This window comes from Oncorhynchus masou, chromosome 29 (assembly GCF_036934945.1).
Source record: "Oncorhynchus masou masou isolate Uvic2021 chromosome 29, UVic_Omas_1.1, whole genome shotgun sequence".
Taxonomy (NCBI): domain Eukaryota; kingdom Metazoa; phylum Chordata; class Actinopteri; order Salmoniformes; family Salmonidae; genus Oncorhynchus; species Oncorhynchus masou.
The window spans coordinates 33,325,360-33,341,878 of NC_088240.1; the positions used below are offsets into that span (position 1 = coordinate 33,325,360).

At 43.6% G+C, this 16,519-nt stretch overlaps 1 protein-coding gene across 1 annotated transcript in view; it reads right to left on the reverse strand.

The window, feature by feature from the left end:
* The window catches only part of LOC135519574 (parathyroid hormone 2 receptor-like), a 116,666-nt gene that overhangs the window by 52,691 nt on the left and 47,456 nt on the right, over positions 1–16,519 (reverse strand). The window contains exons 6-7 of the mRNA XM_064944809.1: positions 14,114–14,297; positions 4,468–4,621 (exon numbers count right to left, since the gene is read on the reverse strand). Of these exons, the coding sequence (XP_064800881.1) occupies positions 4,468–4,621; positions 14,114–14,297 (338 nt within the window). The remainder of the gene's footprint in view (positions 1–4,467; positions 4,622–14,113; positions 14,298–16,519) is intronic.

Genomic DNA, 16,519 nt, shown 5'->3' on the forward strand with positions numbered 1-16,519 from the left:
ATGGCGGCATTTCAGTGACCAGGGCTCCTTTAAGTACAGGAGAGGCGAGAGTGTAATCATGCAATGCAAGCTGCATACCCAGGATGGCGGAGTTGACTTCCTGCTAAAACAGAGGTAAGATAGCTAGATATGAATAATAACAAATGTAGCAGTTAGTAGCTATCCTAAGTTAGCTAACTAGCTGCAGGGCTAACCACCAACCAATGATAATAGCCATTATTGTGGCTAGCATGTCAGTTATTGAACTAGCTAGCTAATGTTAGCTTGCTTGGTCATGACATACAGCATTTAGAGAGACCTAGGATTTTTAGCTATGCACTTTGTCTGTGTAAATAAGGATAACATTCATTTAAAAGCCTCAGTAAGTCTCAATAAGTCTCCGATAGAATCTGGGTCAAATTGTATTCTTCTTTTAGCTAATTATATTTGGTTAGATCATGATGTATATAATCATACATGATGTATGGTCATTATACATGATGATGATGAATGAATACATCAATCATGAAGGTTAATGTAATGAATGATAGGCCTACTTCAACTCTCATTAAGGTTTCATGAATGGCTTCATAACGGTGTTATGAATACTTATGTAAAGTTTAGGCTTCAGGCCTCAGTTAAAGTAATGTTTTACCCAGCAAACATTCATTCTATGTGATTGAATGTAATGAATGTGATATTGGGCAATTCTATGATTTCACACAAGTAACGTTTTGTCTACGCCTCATCCAAATGTTATTGTGTGTGTGTGAAGTGAGAGAGAACAATAGATGGGTTGGTTTAAATGAATTAATCTTGCATATAACTGTGTGAGTTTACATAATAGGTACAGCGAGATATGAATTCATCTCAATATTAGACATCTTTTTAGGTCTGAGAACATCTGACAAACTCACTACATTCTCAGTTACTGAGAACAATAAGTATGTAAGGTCAGTGTTTGGGCTATTGTAATCAAATCAAATGTGTTGGTTGCGTACACATATTTGCAGATGTCATCCCAGGTGCAGTGAAATGCTTATGTTTCTAGCTCCAACAGTGCAGTAATATCATGGAGTCTACAAGGTGTCGAAAGCGTTCTACAGGGATGCTGGCCATTGTTGATTCCAATGCTTCCCACATCTGTGTCAAGTTTGCTGGATGTCCTATGGGTGGTGGACCATTCTTGATACACATGGGAAACTGTTGTCACGGCAGATCTCCTATTCGTCTGAAGAGGAGTAAGGATCGGACCTAGATGCAGCGTGGTAAGTGTCCATAACTTTAATCAAAAAAAGCACTGAACACTGAATACAAAAATAACAAAAGAAACATGAAGAAACGAAACCGAAACAGTACCGTGTGGCGGGAAACAAACACGCACAAACCAACAGTGAAACCCAGGCTACCTAAGTATGATTCTCAATCAGAGACAACTAACGACACCTGCCTCTGATTGAGAACCATCCCAGGCCGAAACAGAAACCAAACATAGAAAAACTTGGACTGGGGACCCACGCAACGGGTCCCGAATGAACGTGAATGAACACCGCCGGAGTCTCCCGTCTGTCCAGCGCCGCCGGAGTCTCCCATCTGTCCGGCGCCGCCGGAGTCTCCCGCCTGTCCGGCGCCGCCGGACAGACTCCGGCGGCTCAGGACAGACGGGAGACTCCGGCAGCTCAGGACAGACGGGAGAATCCGGCGGCGCTGGACAGACGGGAGACTCCGGCGGCGCTGGACAGACGGGAGACTCCGGCGGCGCTGGACAGGCAGGAGACTCCGGCGGCGATGGACAGACGGGAGACTCCGGCGGCGATGGACAGACGGGAGACTCCGGCGGCGATGGACAGACGGGAGACTCCGGCAGCTCAGGACAGACGGGAGACTCCGGCGGCGCTGGACAGACGGGAGACTCCGGCGGCTCTGGACAGACGGGAGACTCCGGCGGCGCTGGACAGGCAGGAGACTCCGGCGGCGATGGACAGACGGGAGACTCCGGCGGCGATGGACAGACGGGAGAATCCGGCGGCGATGGACAGACGGAAGACTCCGGCGGCGCTGGACAGACGAGAGACTCCGGCGGCGCTGGACAAACGGGAGACTCCGGCGGTGCTGGACAGGCGGGAAAACCTGTAGGCAGAAGACGGAGAGACAGCCTGGTGCGGGGGGCTGCCACCGGAGGTGCGTGCGTGGAAGTGGCACTGGATAGACCAGACCGGGCAGGTGCACTGGAGCTCTTGAGCACTGAGCCTGCCCAACCTTACCTGGTTGAATGCTCCCGGTAGCCAGGCCAGTGCGGTGAGGTGGAATAGCCCGCACTGGTGAACCGGGGACACCATGCGTAAGGCTGGTGCCATGTACGCCGGCCCGAGGAGACGCACTGGAGACCAGATGCGTAGAGCCGGCTTCATGGCAACTGGCTCGATGCCCACTCTAGCCCGGCAGATACGAGGAGCTGGAATGTACCGCACCGGGCTATGCACACACACCGGGGACACCGCGCGCTCCACCGCATAACACTGTGCCTGCCCGGTCCTTCTCGCACTCCGGTAAGCACGGGAAGTTGGCGCAGGTCTCCTACCTGCCTTCGCCACACTCCCCGTGTGCCCCCCGCCCCAAAACATTTTTGGAGCTGCCTCTCGGGCTTCCTCATAATGCCATCTCTCTGCTTTCACTGCCTCCAGCTCTGCTTTGGGGCGGCAATATTCCCCTGGCTGTTCCCAGGATCTTTTGCTGTCCAAAATCTCCTCCCAAGTCCATTTCTCCAAATATCGCTGCCTCTCCTGCTGCTGCTGCTGCTGTCCTTTACTACGCGGCTTGGTCCTTGGTTGGTGGGTGTTTCTGTAACGGCAGATCTCCTCTTCGTCTGAAGAGGAGTAAGGATCGGAGCAAGATGCAGCGTGTTAAGTGTCCATAACTTTAATCAAAAAAGTACTGAACACTGAATACAAAAATAACAAAAGAAACATGAATAAACAAAACCGAAACAGTAGCGTGTGGCGACAAACACAGACACGGAAACAAACACCCAGGCTACCTAAGTATGATTCTCAATCAGAGACAACTAACGACACCTGCCTCTGATTGAGAACCATCCTAGGCCGAAACAGAAACCAAACATATAAAAACAAACAGACTACCCACCCCAACTCACGCCCTGACCATACTAAATAAAGACAAAACAAAGGAAATAAAAGGTCAGAATGTGAAAACTGTTGTGTGAAAAACCCAGCAGCATTGCAGTTCTTGACACACTCAAACTGTTGCTCCTGGCAACTACTGCAATACCCCATTCAAAGGCACTTAAATATTTTGTCCCTCCCATTCACCCTCTGAATGGCACACAAAGTACAGCATCCATGTCTCAATTGTTTCAAAGCTAACATCCTTCTTTTACCTGTCTCCTCCTCGTTATCTACACTGATTAAAGTGGATTTAACAGGTGGTGACATATGTAAGGGATCAAAGCTTTGACCTGGATTCACCTGGTCAGTCTATGTGTAAGGGGTGCGTACTGGCGGCAGAGCAAAAACTGTTACAACGGCGCAGTTTAATAATAAAAATCATCGTAAACAAAACAATCAAATACAATGGGTTCAAAACCCGTCGCACACCAGACATAACGTGCACAAGCACTTACAATAAACAATTCCGGACAAGGATATGGGTGGAACAGAGGGTTAAATACACAACATGTAATGATGGAATTGAAACCAGGTGTATGGGAAGACAAGACAAAACAAATGGAAAATTAAAAGTGGATCAATGATAGCTAGATGACCGGCGACTCTGACCACCGAAAGCTGCCCGAACAAGGAGAGGAACCAACTTCGGCGGAAGTCGTGACACTATGTCATGGAAAGAGCAGGTTTTCCTAATGTTTTGTACACTCAGTGTATTTCCTCTCTTCTTTTTTATATGTATTGCATGGAAAAGATCATGTGGAACAACAACAACAGCGAAGGTAAACATTTTTATACAAAAGTAACTACATTATTTTTACTCTGCGTACTTTTTTAACAAACTACATTTTACTTAAGACGTTTTTACACCATTAGTTTGCCTTCTACTTTAGTAAAATGTTATTATAGTAACAGTACATCTACTCAAGTAGGATACTTCAGTACTCTTTTCACTTCTAGTTATCAGAGTTGAACTCAGAGTTGATCAAAGTTAACACGCTAACTCCTCAAACCAAGCACGTAGTATAGGTCTCTGGTGTCAAAGTGCATTATCAATGTGTACTGGCATGTAGATAACAAATATTACAGCATGATTACCAAAGCTCTTGATGAAATGAAGTAAACAACAATTTGGGTACTACATTTGTTTTTAGAAGGCTCACCAACCCAATCAAATCCCATAAACGCTGCAGTCCTACAATGACATCCTCACACACAGGTCTCCCTTGCAAAATAGTTTTCATCTCAATGAGAATAACCTGTAGCGACATAGGTAAATTAAAATAAAATCATGACACACACTCACCCCATCCGATGAGGGTGAAACCCCACAGGTACTTTGTGTCAGAGAGGAAGGCCATGAAGATGAGACTATGGAGGTACAGGCCCTCCACTAGGATCCAGTAGTAGTTAGTCGCCAAGAAATAAATGAACAGCAGCACTGTCACTTTACAACCAATCTGTAAAAAGAGAGAGAGACAGACAGGGAGACAGAGACAGTGAGAGAGATAGGGGGAAGAGATGGAGAGAGAGAGAAACTCAAAACAATTGAGAAAGAAGAATGATTAATTATAAATTACAATATAGGAACGCAATAAAGCTTTGGAATTGCCCAAGGTTTCACTGTCTGAAACTCATCCTTCCCCCAAAAATGACTTGTTCTCACTGCAGGTACTTTATAAAAGTTCCCTTCTTCTGTCGAGAGAACTGGTTCTGGTTCTGTGATTTCCTTGTATCAGGGAGGCCTATACTGTCTCAGATGTTGAGACGCAACACTCACATTTTCAGCGTCTGCAAAAGGTCTGTTAGGTGCCAGAGGAAGCTAGAGTCTAAATGGGAATAACAGCGCCCAAGAAACACTACAGACATGTCTATCACAGTGGGAGACAGCGGAAACATTACAATGTGACATTTCTCTAAATGGCTTCCCTGCCAGCCCACGTTCCAGTAATGCCAAGCCATTCGAAAAGAAAGGGACACATTACTGTTGCTCATTGGCTGCTACCAGTGATGACTTCTCTAGTAAACTATACTAGTCATTGATCAGGGTAGGGTAAGTGACTTACTAAATGTCATCCGTCACAGTCAGGGGATGGTTGGAACTGAAATTATTTTCAAAATGTTTCCTTATGAACAGAACCATTATTTTCTAAATTACATTCCACTGTTTCGACAAGCAAATTACATTTCTGAATGATTAAAAAAAAAGTACTGGTTTATTCCGATCCTTCCTGTTTCTTTTTAAACCTTGTTTTTACATTTAGCGCAACAGTAAATTACTTCACCAATCACGCAATGCGGATAGAACATCTTGCTATGGGGCGGGCAAGCTATGTCTCAGCATGTTGTTTAAGACAAGTGTAGGTTGGGGAGAAAGGGAGTGAGGGGGGAGAGAGGAAGTGAGGGGGGAGAGAGTGAGTGAGTGTGGAGGAGGAGGCTTGGCTTGAAGCGCTGGGCATCTTGTGATGAATTAACTTCAGAGTTGGCTTAACTTCTTTAGGACAGGGGGGCAGTATTGAGTAGCTTGGATAAAAAGGTGCAGAGTATACTGCCTGCTACTCAGTCCTAAAAGCTAGAATATGGATATAATTAGTAGATTTGGATAGAAAACACTCTGAAGTTTCTAAAACTGTTTGAATGATGTCTGTGAGTATAACATAACTCATATGGCAGGCAAAAACCTGAGAAAAAATCCAACCAGGAAGTGGGAAATCTGAGGTTTTTCAACTCTTTGCCTATCCAAGATTCAGTGTCTATGGAGTCATATTGCACTTCCTAAGGCTTCCACTAGATGGTAACAGTCTTTAGAACCTTGTTTGATGCTTCTACTGTGAAGGAGGGGGGATGGGAGCTGAATGAGTCAGAGGTCTGCCATAGTGCCATGAGCTGACCATGCGCGTTCACATGAGAGTTAGCTTGCGTTCCATTGCATTTCTGAAGACAAAGGAATTCTCCGGTTGGAACATTATTGAAGATTTATGATAAATACATCCTAAAGATTGATTCTATACATCGTTTGACATGTTTCTATGGACTGTAACGGAACTTTTTGAGTTTTCGTCTGCTCGCGCCTCATGAATTTGGATTACTGGGCTGAACGCGTGAACGAAAAGGAGGTATTTGGACATAAATAATGGACGTTGTTGTACAAATCAAACATTTATTGTGGAACTGGGATTCCTGGGAGTGCATTCTGATGAAGATCATCAAAGGTAAGTGAATATTTATAGTGCTATTTCTGACTTTGTCGACTCCACAACATGGCGGATATCTGTATGGCTTGCTTTGTTGTCTGAGCGCTGTACTCAGATTATTGCATGGTGTGCTTTTTCGGTAAAGCTTTTTTGAAAGCTGACAGTTGCATTAAGAAGAAGTGGATCTAAAATTCCATGCATAACACTTGTATCTTTTAGCAATGTTTATTATGAGTATTTCTGTAAATTGATGTGGCTCTCTACAAAATCACCAGATGTTTTGGAACTACTGAACATAACGCGCCAATGTAAACTGAGATTTTTGGATATAAATATGAACTTTATCGAACAAAACATACAGTGCCTTGCGAAAGTATTCGGCCCCCTTGAACTTTGCGACCTTTTGCCACATTTCAGGCTTCAAACATAAAGATATAAAACTGTATTTTTTTGTGAAGAATCAACAACAAGTGGGACACAATCAGGAAGTGGAACGACATTTATTGGATATTTCAAACTTTTTTAACAAATCAAAAAATGAAAAATTGGGCGTGCAAAATTATTCAGCCCCCTTAAGTTAATACTTTGTAGCGCCACCTTTTGCTGCGATTACAGCTGTAAGTCGCTTGGGGTATGTCTCCTCCTAGCTGCCCACTGCACTGAGAATAGGAAACACTGTCACCACTGATAAATCCATGATAATCGAGAATTTCAATGAGCATTCCTCTACGGCTGGCCATGCTTTCCATCTGGCTACCCCAACCCCGGCCAACAGCTCTGAACCCCCCGCAGCAATTGGCCCAAGCCCTCACCTGCTTCTCCTTTAGCCAAATCCAGACAGCTGATCTTCTGAAAGAGCTGGATCCCTACAAATCAGCTGGGCTAGACAATCGGGACCCTCTCTTCCTAAAATTATCCACCGCCATTGTTGCAAGCCCTATTACTAGTCTGTTCAATCTCTTTTTTGTATTGTCTGAGATTCCTTAATATTGGAAAGCAGCCTTGGTCATCCCCCTCTTCAAAGGGTGAGACACTCTTGATCCAAACTATTACAGACCTATATCCATCCTGCCCTGCCTTTATAAAGTCTTCGAAAGCCAAGTGAACAAACAGATCACTGACCATTTCGAATCCCACCGTATATTCTCCGCTATGCAATCTGTTTTCCGAGGAGGTCACGGATGCACCTCAGCCACGCTAAAGGCCCTAAATGATATCATAACCGCCATCGATAAAAGACAGTACTGTGCAGCCATCTTCATCGACCTGGCCAAGGCTTTCGACTCTATCAATCACCGTATTCTTATCGGCAGACTCAACAGCCTTGGTTTCTCAAATGACTGCCTCACCTGGTTCACTAACTACTTCTCAGATAGAGTATCAGTGTGTCAAATCAGAGGGCCTGTTGTCCTGACCTCTGGCAGTCTATGGGGTGCCACAGGGTTCAATTCTCGGGCTGACTCTTTTCTGTGTATATATCAATGATGTCGCTCTTGCTGCGGGTGATTCTTTGATCCACCTACGCAGAAGACATCATACGCAGAAGACATCATTCTGTATACATCTGGCCGTTCTTTGGACACTGTGTTAACAAACCTCCAAATGAGCTTCAATGCCATACAACACTCCTTCCATGGCCCTCAACTGCTCTTAAATGCTAGTAAAACTAAATGCATGCTCATCAACCGATCGCTGCCCGCTCCCGCCCACTCGACTAGCGTCACTACTCTGGATGGTTCTGACTTAGAATATGTGGACAACTATAAATACCTAGGTGTCTGGCTAGACGGTAAACTCTACTTCCAGACTCCCATTAAGCATCTCCAATCCAAAGTTAAATCTATAATTGGCATCCTATTTCACAACAAAGCCTCCTTCACTCATGCTGCCAAACATACCCTCGTAAAACTGACTATCCTGCCGACTCTTGACTTCGGTGATGTAATTTTTCAAAACAGCATCCAACACTCTACTCAGCAAATTGGATGCAGTCTATAACAGTGCCATCCATTTTGTCACCAAAGGCCCATATACTACCCACCACTGCGACCTGTGTGCTCTTGTTGGCTGGTCCTCGCGACATATTTGTCGCCAAACCCACAAAACCCAGGTAAAATACCATTTTAAAAATTGCCGCTATGGCCTATGTATTGCCTTCCCTCCCTAACCTTACTACATTTGCGCACACTGTACATAGATTTTTCTATTGTGTTATTGACTGTACGTTTGTTTATCCCATGTGTAACTTGTTTTTGTCGCACTGCTTTGCTTCATCTTGGCCAGGCTGCAGTTGTAAATGAGAACTTGTTCTCAACTGGCCTACCTGGTTAAATGAAGGTGAAATAAAAAATAGACAAATAAAATATATATTGCACACTTTAGATTACATTAAGTAAATGGCTTATAAGGGTCTACATTAATCATCAACTGAGATATTAGTAAGTGCATGAACTCACACTCACAAATTCACGCCATATATAAACAGATGTATAAATATGCATATAAATGGTGAGTCAAACCATTAATCAAACATTCACAAATGACTTGTAAATAATCTTATTTGTTGACAATACCTCTATAACTGGTTTATAAGTACATTATAAAGGATTTATTAAGGTACCTTGACAAAGTGTTCATAATAATTATTATTGATTATGATTATTCAACAATTATATGATTAATTTTGTGAATAAATGTGTACTAAATTAAATTTGACAAGCACTTCGACTGGAAGCCAGTGGAGTGTGCAGAGGAGCGGGGGCTGGTTAAAAACCAGGTGGGCTGCAGCATTCTGGATAAGTTGCAGGGGTTTGATGGCACAAGCTGGGAGCCCAGCCAACATCGAGTTGCTGTAGTCCAGACAGGAGAGGACAAGTACCTGGATTAGGACCTGTGCGTCACATCATCATTGGTCTTCCTCTTTTCAGACAAGAACAATCTGTGTTCTTTTATCATGAGACTTCCACTCACACAATAGAACCACACATAACTATTCAAGCTGTATACATTAGCAAATGTGTAATTTTACCAAGTCAGTGCAATCAGACAACAACATGCTGTTTGAATAGTGAGGACATGGAATTCAGGTATTCACTTCAGTAAGAGCTCAAAGGATAAGGAAATGAAATTCTGAGAATATGGACTTATCTCACATTGTAACGGCCATTGTTGGTGGAAGAAGGTGAGGACCAAAGCTCAGCGTGGTATGTGTTCATGATGTTAATATTTAATGAATCAAACTGAACACTGAAATACAAAACAACAAAGTGAATGACCGAAACTGAAACAGTTCTGTCTGGTGCAGAATACAAACACTCAACAGAAAATAATCACCCACAACTCAAGAGTGAAAACAGGCTACCTAAGTATGGTTCTCAATCAGGGACAACAATTGACAGTTGCTCTGATTGAGAACCATACCAGGCCAAACACAGAAATCCCAAATCAAAGAAAAAAGAACATAGACTGCCCACCCCAACTCACGCCCTGACCATACTAAAACAAAGACAAAACAAAGGAACTAAGGTCAGAACGTGAGACACATCTTACAATGAGAATATATATTGTATTAATATAGTATTTTTTTTAAATAGCTATTAGAAAGAAATGGGGGATTCATTGCCAAAAAAATGAACTAATTCGTCTTCCAGAGGAAAACATGATCAGTTCAGTTTGTGTCTCTGTTTGTGTCTCTAATCTAACTATGCCACAGTGCTTTTAAGTTTGTTTTAGGATAATTGCTGAGGAGAGGTCAGATGATGATCCCGTAAGAATTGGTGCCTGTGGCCTCCTTATGAAATATCAAATAGTTGCTGCATGACAAATAAGAGTAAAAAAAATCCTCTGTGTTGTCTTAAAGACCCCAGGGGAGCCTATACTTTGTAATGTGTTCAGTTCGCAATATTCTCTCCCTCTGCTTCTCCACAAACTGTTGATGGAGCTCTCTCTCTCTCTTCCTCTCTATTTTTTCTTTCTTTCTCCCTCTCTCTCCCTGCCTCTCTCTACCTCCATTTATCTTCCTCTCTCACTACCTCCCTTTCTCTCTCGCTCTCCTTTAATCTCACTTAATTTCTTTGTTCCCTCTGTCTCTGCTGACACAGTGCTACTAGAGACCTTGAACCTTTTTCTCACATTTTATATTACACAGAAAGTTTGAGTTTTGAAGCTCTCTGACACCTTTTTCATTATCACAACAAACTAAGGTGAATGAGGAGTTTGCCCCACCATACAGAAGATTGAAGCGTATCCTCGGATTACTCAATACAGTGGCCTTCAAACACCACACTAAGACATTCAATCTCTCTCTCTGTCCTCCCACTTACTCTGTTCCACTGTTATAAATATACTGTATAATATGTTCCAACGGCTGTCTCTGACAGTTGATCTGCAGCATTCAGAATAGCATACAGTATCTTTGCAACTTTCAGTAACTATTTTTCCTCACCAATCTGAGGTAGACAAGTCATCAAAGTGTCACTCATACAGTATGTTTCACCTCTCTGAGGCATGGTCAGTACTGTCTCTCTGATCAACCTGGGCTGATAGCTGCTTCTCCACATACTTAGGTCAGTTTTTCTGTCAGGGAGGAAGAGGACCCAGGCAGTTGAAGTTATCCTCAAAATATGTCACCATTTGAGGCTCGCTTCTTGGGTGTTTCATGTTGGTGATATGTGAACGCTCAGCTTTTTGAAGCTGGCAGTTATGATATGACATAAAAGTGTGTCATTGCACATGACATCTGATATGAAAAAAACTCTGCATCCTTGGAAGGAGCCTTTACGTATAAAACAGGGTAGAGGAGGACGAGGAGGGAGGAATAGAAGGAGCTGAACGAGGGGTATGAATGGGAGGAGGAGGGAGGAGAGCGAGAGAGGGAGGAGATTAAATTTAGCTGATTCTGCTGTTAATCACCAAAGTCAGATCAGTCAAAATCATTTGACAAACTTCCTTCTTTGAAGTCTCAAACAAAAGCCTACTCACAATTCAGCCAGAGATGAAATCGCATCACAAATGAACTAAAAACAATTGTCTTCTCTCAATAGACTGCTGTCACGTTGTTTAAATTATTGGAGACAAGCGCCGGGTTTTAATACTCCACCCAAAAATACAACATGCCATGAAAGACACAGGAACGAATCCCAAAACAAACACGTTTACAAAAACACAGGGATGTAACCCAAACACATTAAATACACTGGACGAGACCCGTAATAACAATACACGGGACGAGACCCGTAATAGCAAGTACAAAATACACGCAGCACGCAAGCCGAAACAACAAAGAGCAGGTACTCACAAGACCAACGGACATGGTAACAATAACCGAACAGAGGGCACACATATACAATTACTAATCAGGGGAATTGGAATCAGGTGTGCGTAATGAGACAGTTCAATGACGCCTAGAGGCCGGTGACGTAGACCTCCAGAACTGGTGCATGGAATGAGCATTAGTACTGGGGAATCCGTGACAGCTGCAGCAATGCACATTTAATCACAGGGTAAACAAAAAGCATACAAGTATTTAATCAAGATGCACATACCATGGGAAGAACCATTGAAACTGCTTTGTTGGCCAAGCTCTGAGCAAAAGCACTGCGACATGAGCATGTCACGTTGTGCCATAGTGCTAATAAAAGTTCAGCTGGTGTCTCACACTTGAAAGGAAAACGACACTGTAAATATATCTTGTTATGTTCCAGCCCTCATTAGACATGCAACAGACAGCCTTAAGGCTTAATGACTTAAGACAAAACAGAAAACAAAATACGGTACAGTAAGAAGCACAAACCATTTTAAATGGCCCTGAGGAACTACTATACAAAGGAAAGAGATTAAAGTAAAACATGGCAGTCTCTATAGCTTTGAACTCTTTGAACCAGCTATCCCTTATAGAAAATATACATTTTCTGTGTAGCACCTGTAAAGCCTATGGCAGCGGGCTAGCAATCTATAGCGCTAAGCTAGTTCTCCCTGTGGTATATCCTCCCTCACATGTTTGCTGTATTTATCCCTGTCTATACAGCAATTACAGAGCAGAGGAGGCTACAGTAGGGGAACAGACAGACTGACAGAGCATTTTCAGAGCTGGACAATAAAAATCACAGACAAGTGGAGACTATAGCCTTAGGGTACTGAGCATAGCCAGTCTGATTATCTTTTTGAGTGCAACAGCATGCATGATCTTGAGGTGTTGAGGAAAGACCAGGAAAAATGAAATAGCCCCCTGGCTCGAGCTCTTCATTAAATGTGCAGTGGGTTGAATGGGCATGAGTCATGGAAGACTAGTCTGTATATTCAAACGCACATCACAGGCATGGTGGACTGAAGAAAACATCTAGGAATGAAGTAGGTCCCTCACACAGGGTTGCATTTACTAGCCTAGTTAATGGTATGTGTTGGAGCAATCGTGTGTCCAGGTTAGGGAAGTGACAAAAACACATTTTCATTTAAACTGCCAGTTTTTAATCGGTTTTCTGTTAAAACCTGAAAAAATCATCATAATTCCACGTGAATTCACAATGCACTTGCGCTGTTGCCAGCAATGGTTTGGGTCTCATGGTGCGTCCCTTTCAGATGGTTAAGCATTGCACCTTTAATACCATTACTGTACCTCAATTCCACCTCGCAAAGTTTGCATTTCCTTCTCTTTTAACTTCTCAAAGTATTACCATACAGGACTTTGCTACTGTTGCTTGCCTTCTCTACAATTTAAAAAAAAAACTGTTAACAACGTATTTTTGGAACAGAGGAGACTGATTAGTTGCGATACTTCTGAGAACACAAACAATCACATCTTTCATGGCGAGCTAGTGAGGGATAGAGAGGGAGGGTAAGGGCACACTATAGGCAGGTCAGCCACGAGGCAGACAGAGTCAAAATCATGCACTAGGCCTATGTATCGGCAATCAATCTGTATTTCTCAATGGAATGCTGTATCTCGCAATTTCTTGGCTTGCTATGTCTCGCAACTTCAGTAAAACAGGCCCTATCATCCATGAATAGGCTAGGATATTTTACACACAAAAGACTGAAGACTGAACACAAACTTGCTTCATTAGCTAAGAGAAAGAGCAGGCAGAGGAGTGGAGGAGAGGAGGAGTGGGATGCAGAGGAGTGGAGGAGAGGAGGAGTGGGATGCAGAGGAGTGGAGGAGAGGAGGAGTGGGATGCAGAGGAGTGGGATGCAGAGGAGTGGAGGAGAGGAGGAGTGGGATGCAGAGGAGTGGAGGAGAGGAGGAGTGGGATGCAGAGGAGTGGGATGCAGAGGAGTGGAGGAGAGGAGGAGTGGGATGCAGAGGAGTGGAGGAGAGGAGGAGTGGGATGCAGAGGAGTGGAGGAGAGGAGGAGTGGGATGCAGAGGAGTGGGATGCAGAGGAGTGGAGGAGAGGAGGAGTGGGATGCAGAGGAGTGGAGGAGAGGAGGAGTGGGATGCAGAGGAGTGGAGGAGAGGAGGAGTGGGATGCAGAGGAGTGGGATGCAGAGGAGTGGAGGAGAGGAGGAGTGGGATGCAGAGGAGTGGAGGAGAGGAGGAGTGGGATGCAGAGGAGTGGAGGAGAGGAGGAGTGGGATGCAGAGGAGTGGAGTAGAGGAGGAGTGGGATGCAGAGGAGTGGAGGAGAGGAGGAGTGGGATGCAGAGGAGTGGAGGAGAGGAGGAGTGGGATGCAGAGGAGTGGAGGAGAGGAGGAGTGGGATGCAGAGGAGTGGAGGAGAGGAGGAGTGGGATGCGCTGGCAGGAGGTGCAGCACTACTACTTACATATTGAGAGTTGTCCAGTGGTGCCATGGCCACAGTCTTGAAGTTGTCCATGAGCACCGCATCAAACTCCTGCAGGCCGGCGCTGGCGTACACCACCCGGTCCTTGATGAAGATGCTGATGGCTCGGAGCATGAAGGAGACAAACAGGTGGATGTGGATATAATTCCTGGTACAGTGGAGACGCCTGAAAGAGAACACAGACCCAGGAAAAGTTAGCAATAGTCCTTAAAGTCTCTTATAGCTGAGACAAAATGCAAGTAAGAACGTCGAAAAGCAGCGGGTGGCTGCGGTGTGTTAGCTATCACTTGCTGGGTGTCAACGAACGGTCATGATCCAACATATAAAATCGCCTGGAAATTAACAGAAAATGACAGCAATATTCTTGTCAGAGGACTGCTGGTTTTATCTGTTTGCCGTCACGGTGTGTCTCATCTTGTAGCCCTTTCCTGCAGTCAATGACCAAAAGTGCCTTCTTTCTGCCTTTATTTAATATTAATATGTTATTCATATTTTTCAAAATGTAATCATTCATAAAGATTATTTCGAAGAAACAGATGAAAATCTGGTGTTTCTATGTCAAAACAGTTTTGTTATATTTCAGTCTTCTGTGATGTATATAATGTCAAATTTGGATGCAAACTCAAAATTGAATACATTTCAACTCTATATCTGATATGGTACAGATGTCTTCATTTTTAAAAACCCATAACCATGTTTGCTTTTGTTTCAAAGTAGATTTGTTTAAGACTGATTTAGCCCACAGTAAAAGGTTAAGGCCAAGACTTACAGCCATTTCATCTTGGCTATTAAATCTGAACAAGGCATAATAGTCTCCCACACAATTTAGCTGGATTATAGACAAAATCGGTTACTCTTTGCTCAGAGGAAAGATACACTTTCCAAGCCACCCACTCACATTGATTCTGGGGACCGTTGAGTCAGTCCCTGAGTGTTCTCTCTGCAGTCTCTATTTCACTCTGTTCAAAAGCTCCATTAACTGGAGAAAGAGTATTCTTTCATCCAGAACTACTCTTAATAAAGAAATGTCTCCCACATCCATATAGTCCATATAAGCACTGGTCTTATACACTGATCATTCAAAATACCTCTTTACATGACATAGACTGACCAGGTGAATGCTATGATCCTTTATTTGTGTCACTTGTTATATCCACTTCAATTAGTGTAGATCAATGGGAGGATACAGGTTAAAGAATGATTTAACTGAGACAATTGAGGCATTATATTTTTAACCTTTATTTAACTAGGCAAGTCAATTAAGAACAAATTCTTATTTTCATCAACAGCCTACCCCATCCGAACCCTAACCTGGACAATGCTGGGCCACCCTATGGAACTCCCATTCACGGCCTGCTGTGATAAAGCCTGGAATCGAACCAGGGGTTGTGGTGATGCCTGTAGCACTGAGCTGCAGTGCCTTAGAGCACTGCCCCACTCAGGAGACATGGTGCCACGATAATTTTTATCCCAATGTCCTAACTGAACTATTTTATAAGTTTGAAAGACCCTGGTTAATGAAGAATTAGACAAAGCCCCCAGTCTGCAACAGATCAATCCTTTACTCAGGCAGTACTCTGACTTCAAAATGAGAACCCAGTCTTTTTATAACACACACACACACACACACACACACACACACACACTCACACACACACACACACAACTGAATTCTTATCAATAGAAACTCCCCCTTTCTTTTAGGTGGGCTGTATTTTTCCCACCGTTCACATTCCTAGATTATCACTTTTCTACCAACCTGGCAGTTTCTAGCCATTCCTCTCCTCCCTAGATTAGAGGGGCCTTTCTTTCCTGTTGTCAGTTTTCAGAGTTATAACTAGGTCATCTGCAGTTCAGTTGTCCTTTGTTGTCTCAACTATACATTTCTTACCTTGCTACATAGTAACACAATGTTTTTTGTCTTAACTTGTCTTACACACACATTATTGGATTATAGTCTTAGAATTCTAATACATTTCACACAGTTATACAGTTTCAGAGTGGAACACTTTAGCCATTATCTTATAACATACAAATGATTCTATCACATGGATTGTGTATGTTTGCCATTCAGGAGGTGAATAGGTAAGACAAAAAATGTAAGTGCCTTTGAACGGGGAAGGCTGCTGGATTTTTCACACTCAACCTTTTCCCGTGTGTACTGTATCAAGAATGGTCCATCACCCAAGGGACATCCAGACAACTTGACACAACTGTGGGATACATTGGAGTCAACATGGACCGGGAGGTACAAATTAATATTAGATAGGTGTTCCTGGAGACTCCCAGGTGACACAGCGGTCTAAGTGCTTGAGGCGTCACTACAGACTAGGGATCGATCCCAGGCTGTGTCACAGCCGGCCGTGATCGGGAGACCCATGAGGCAAC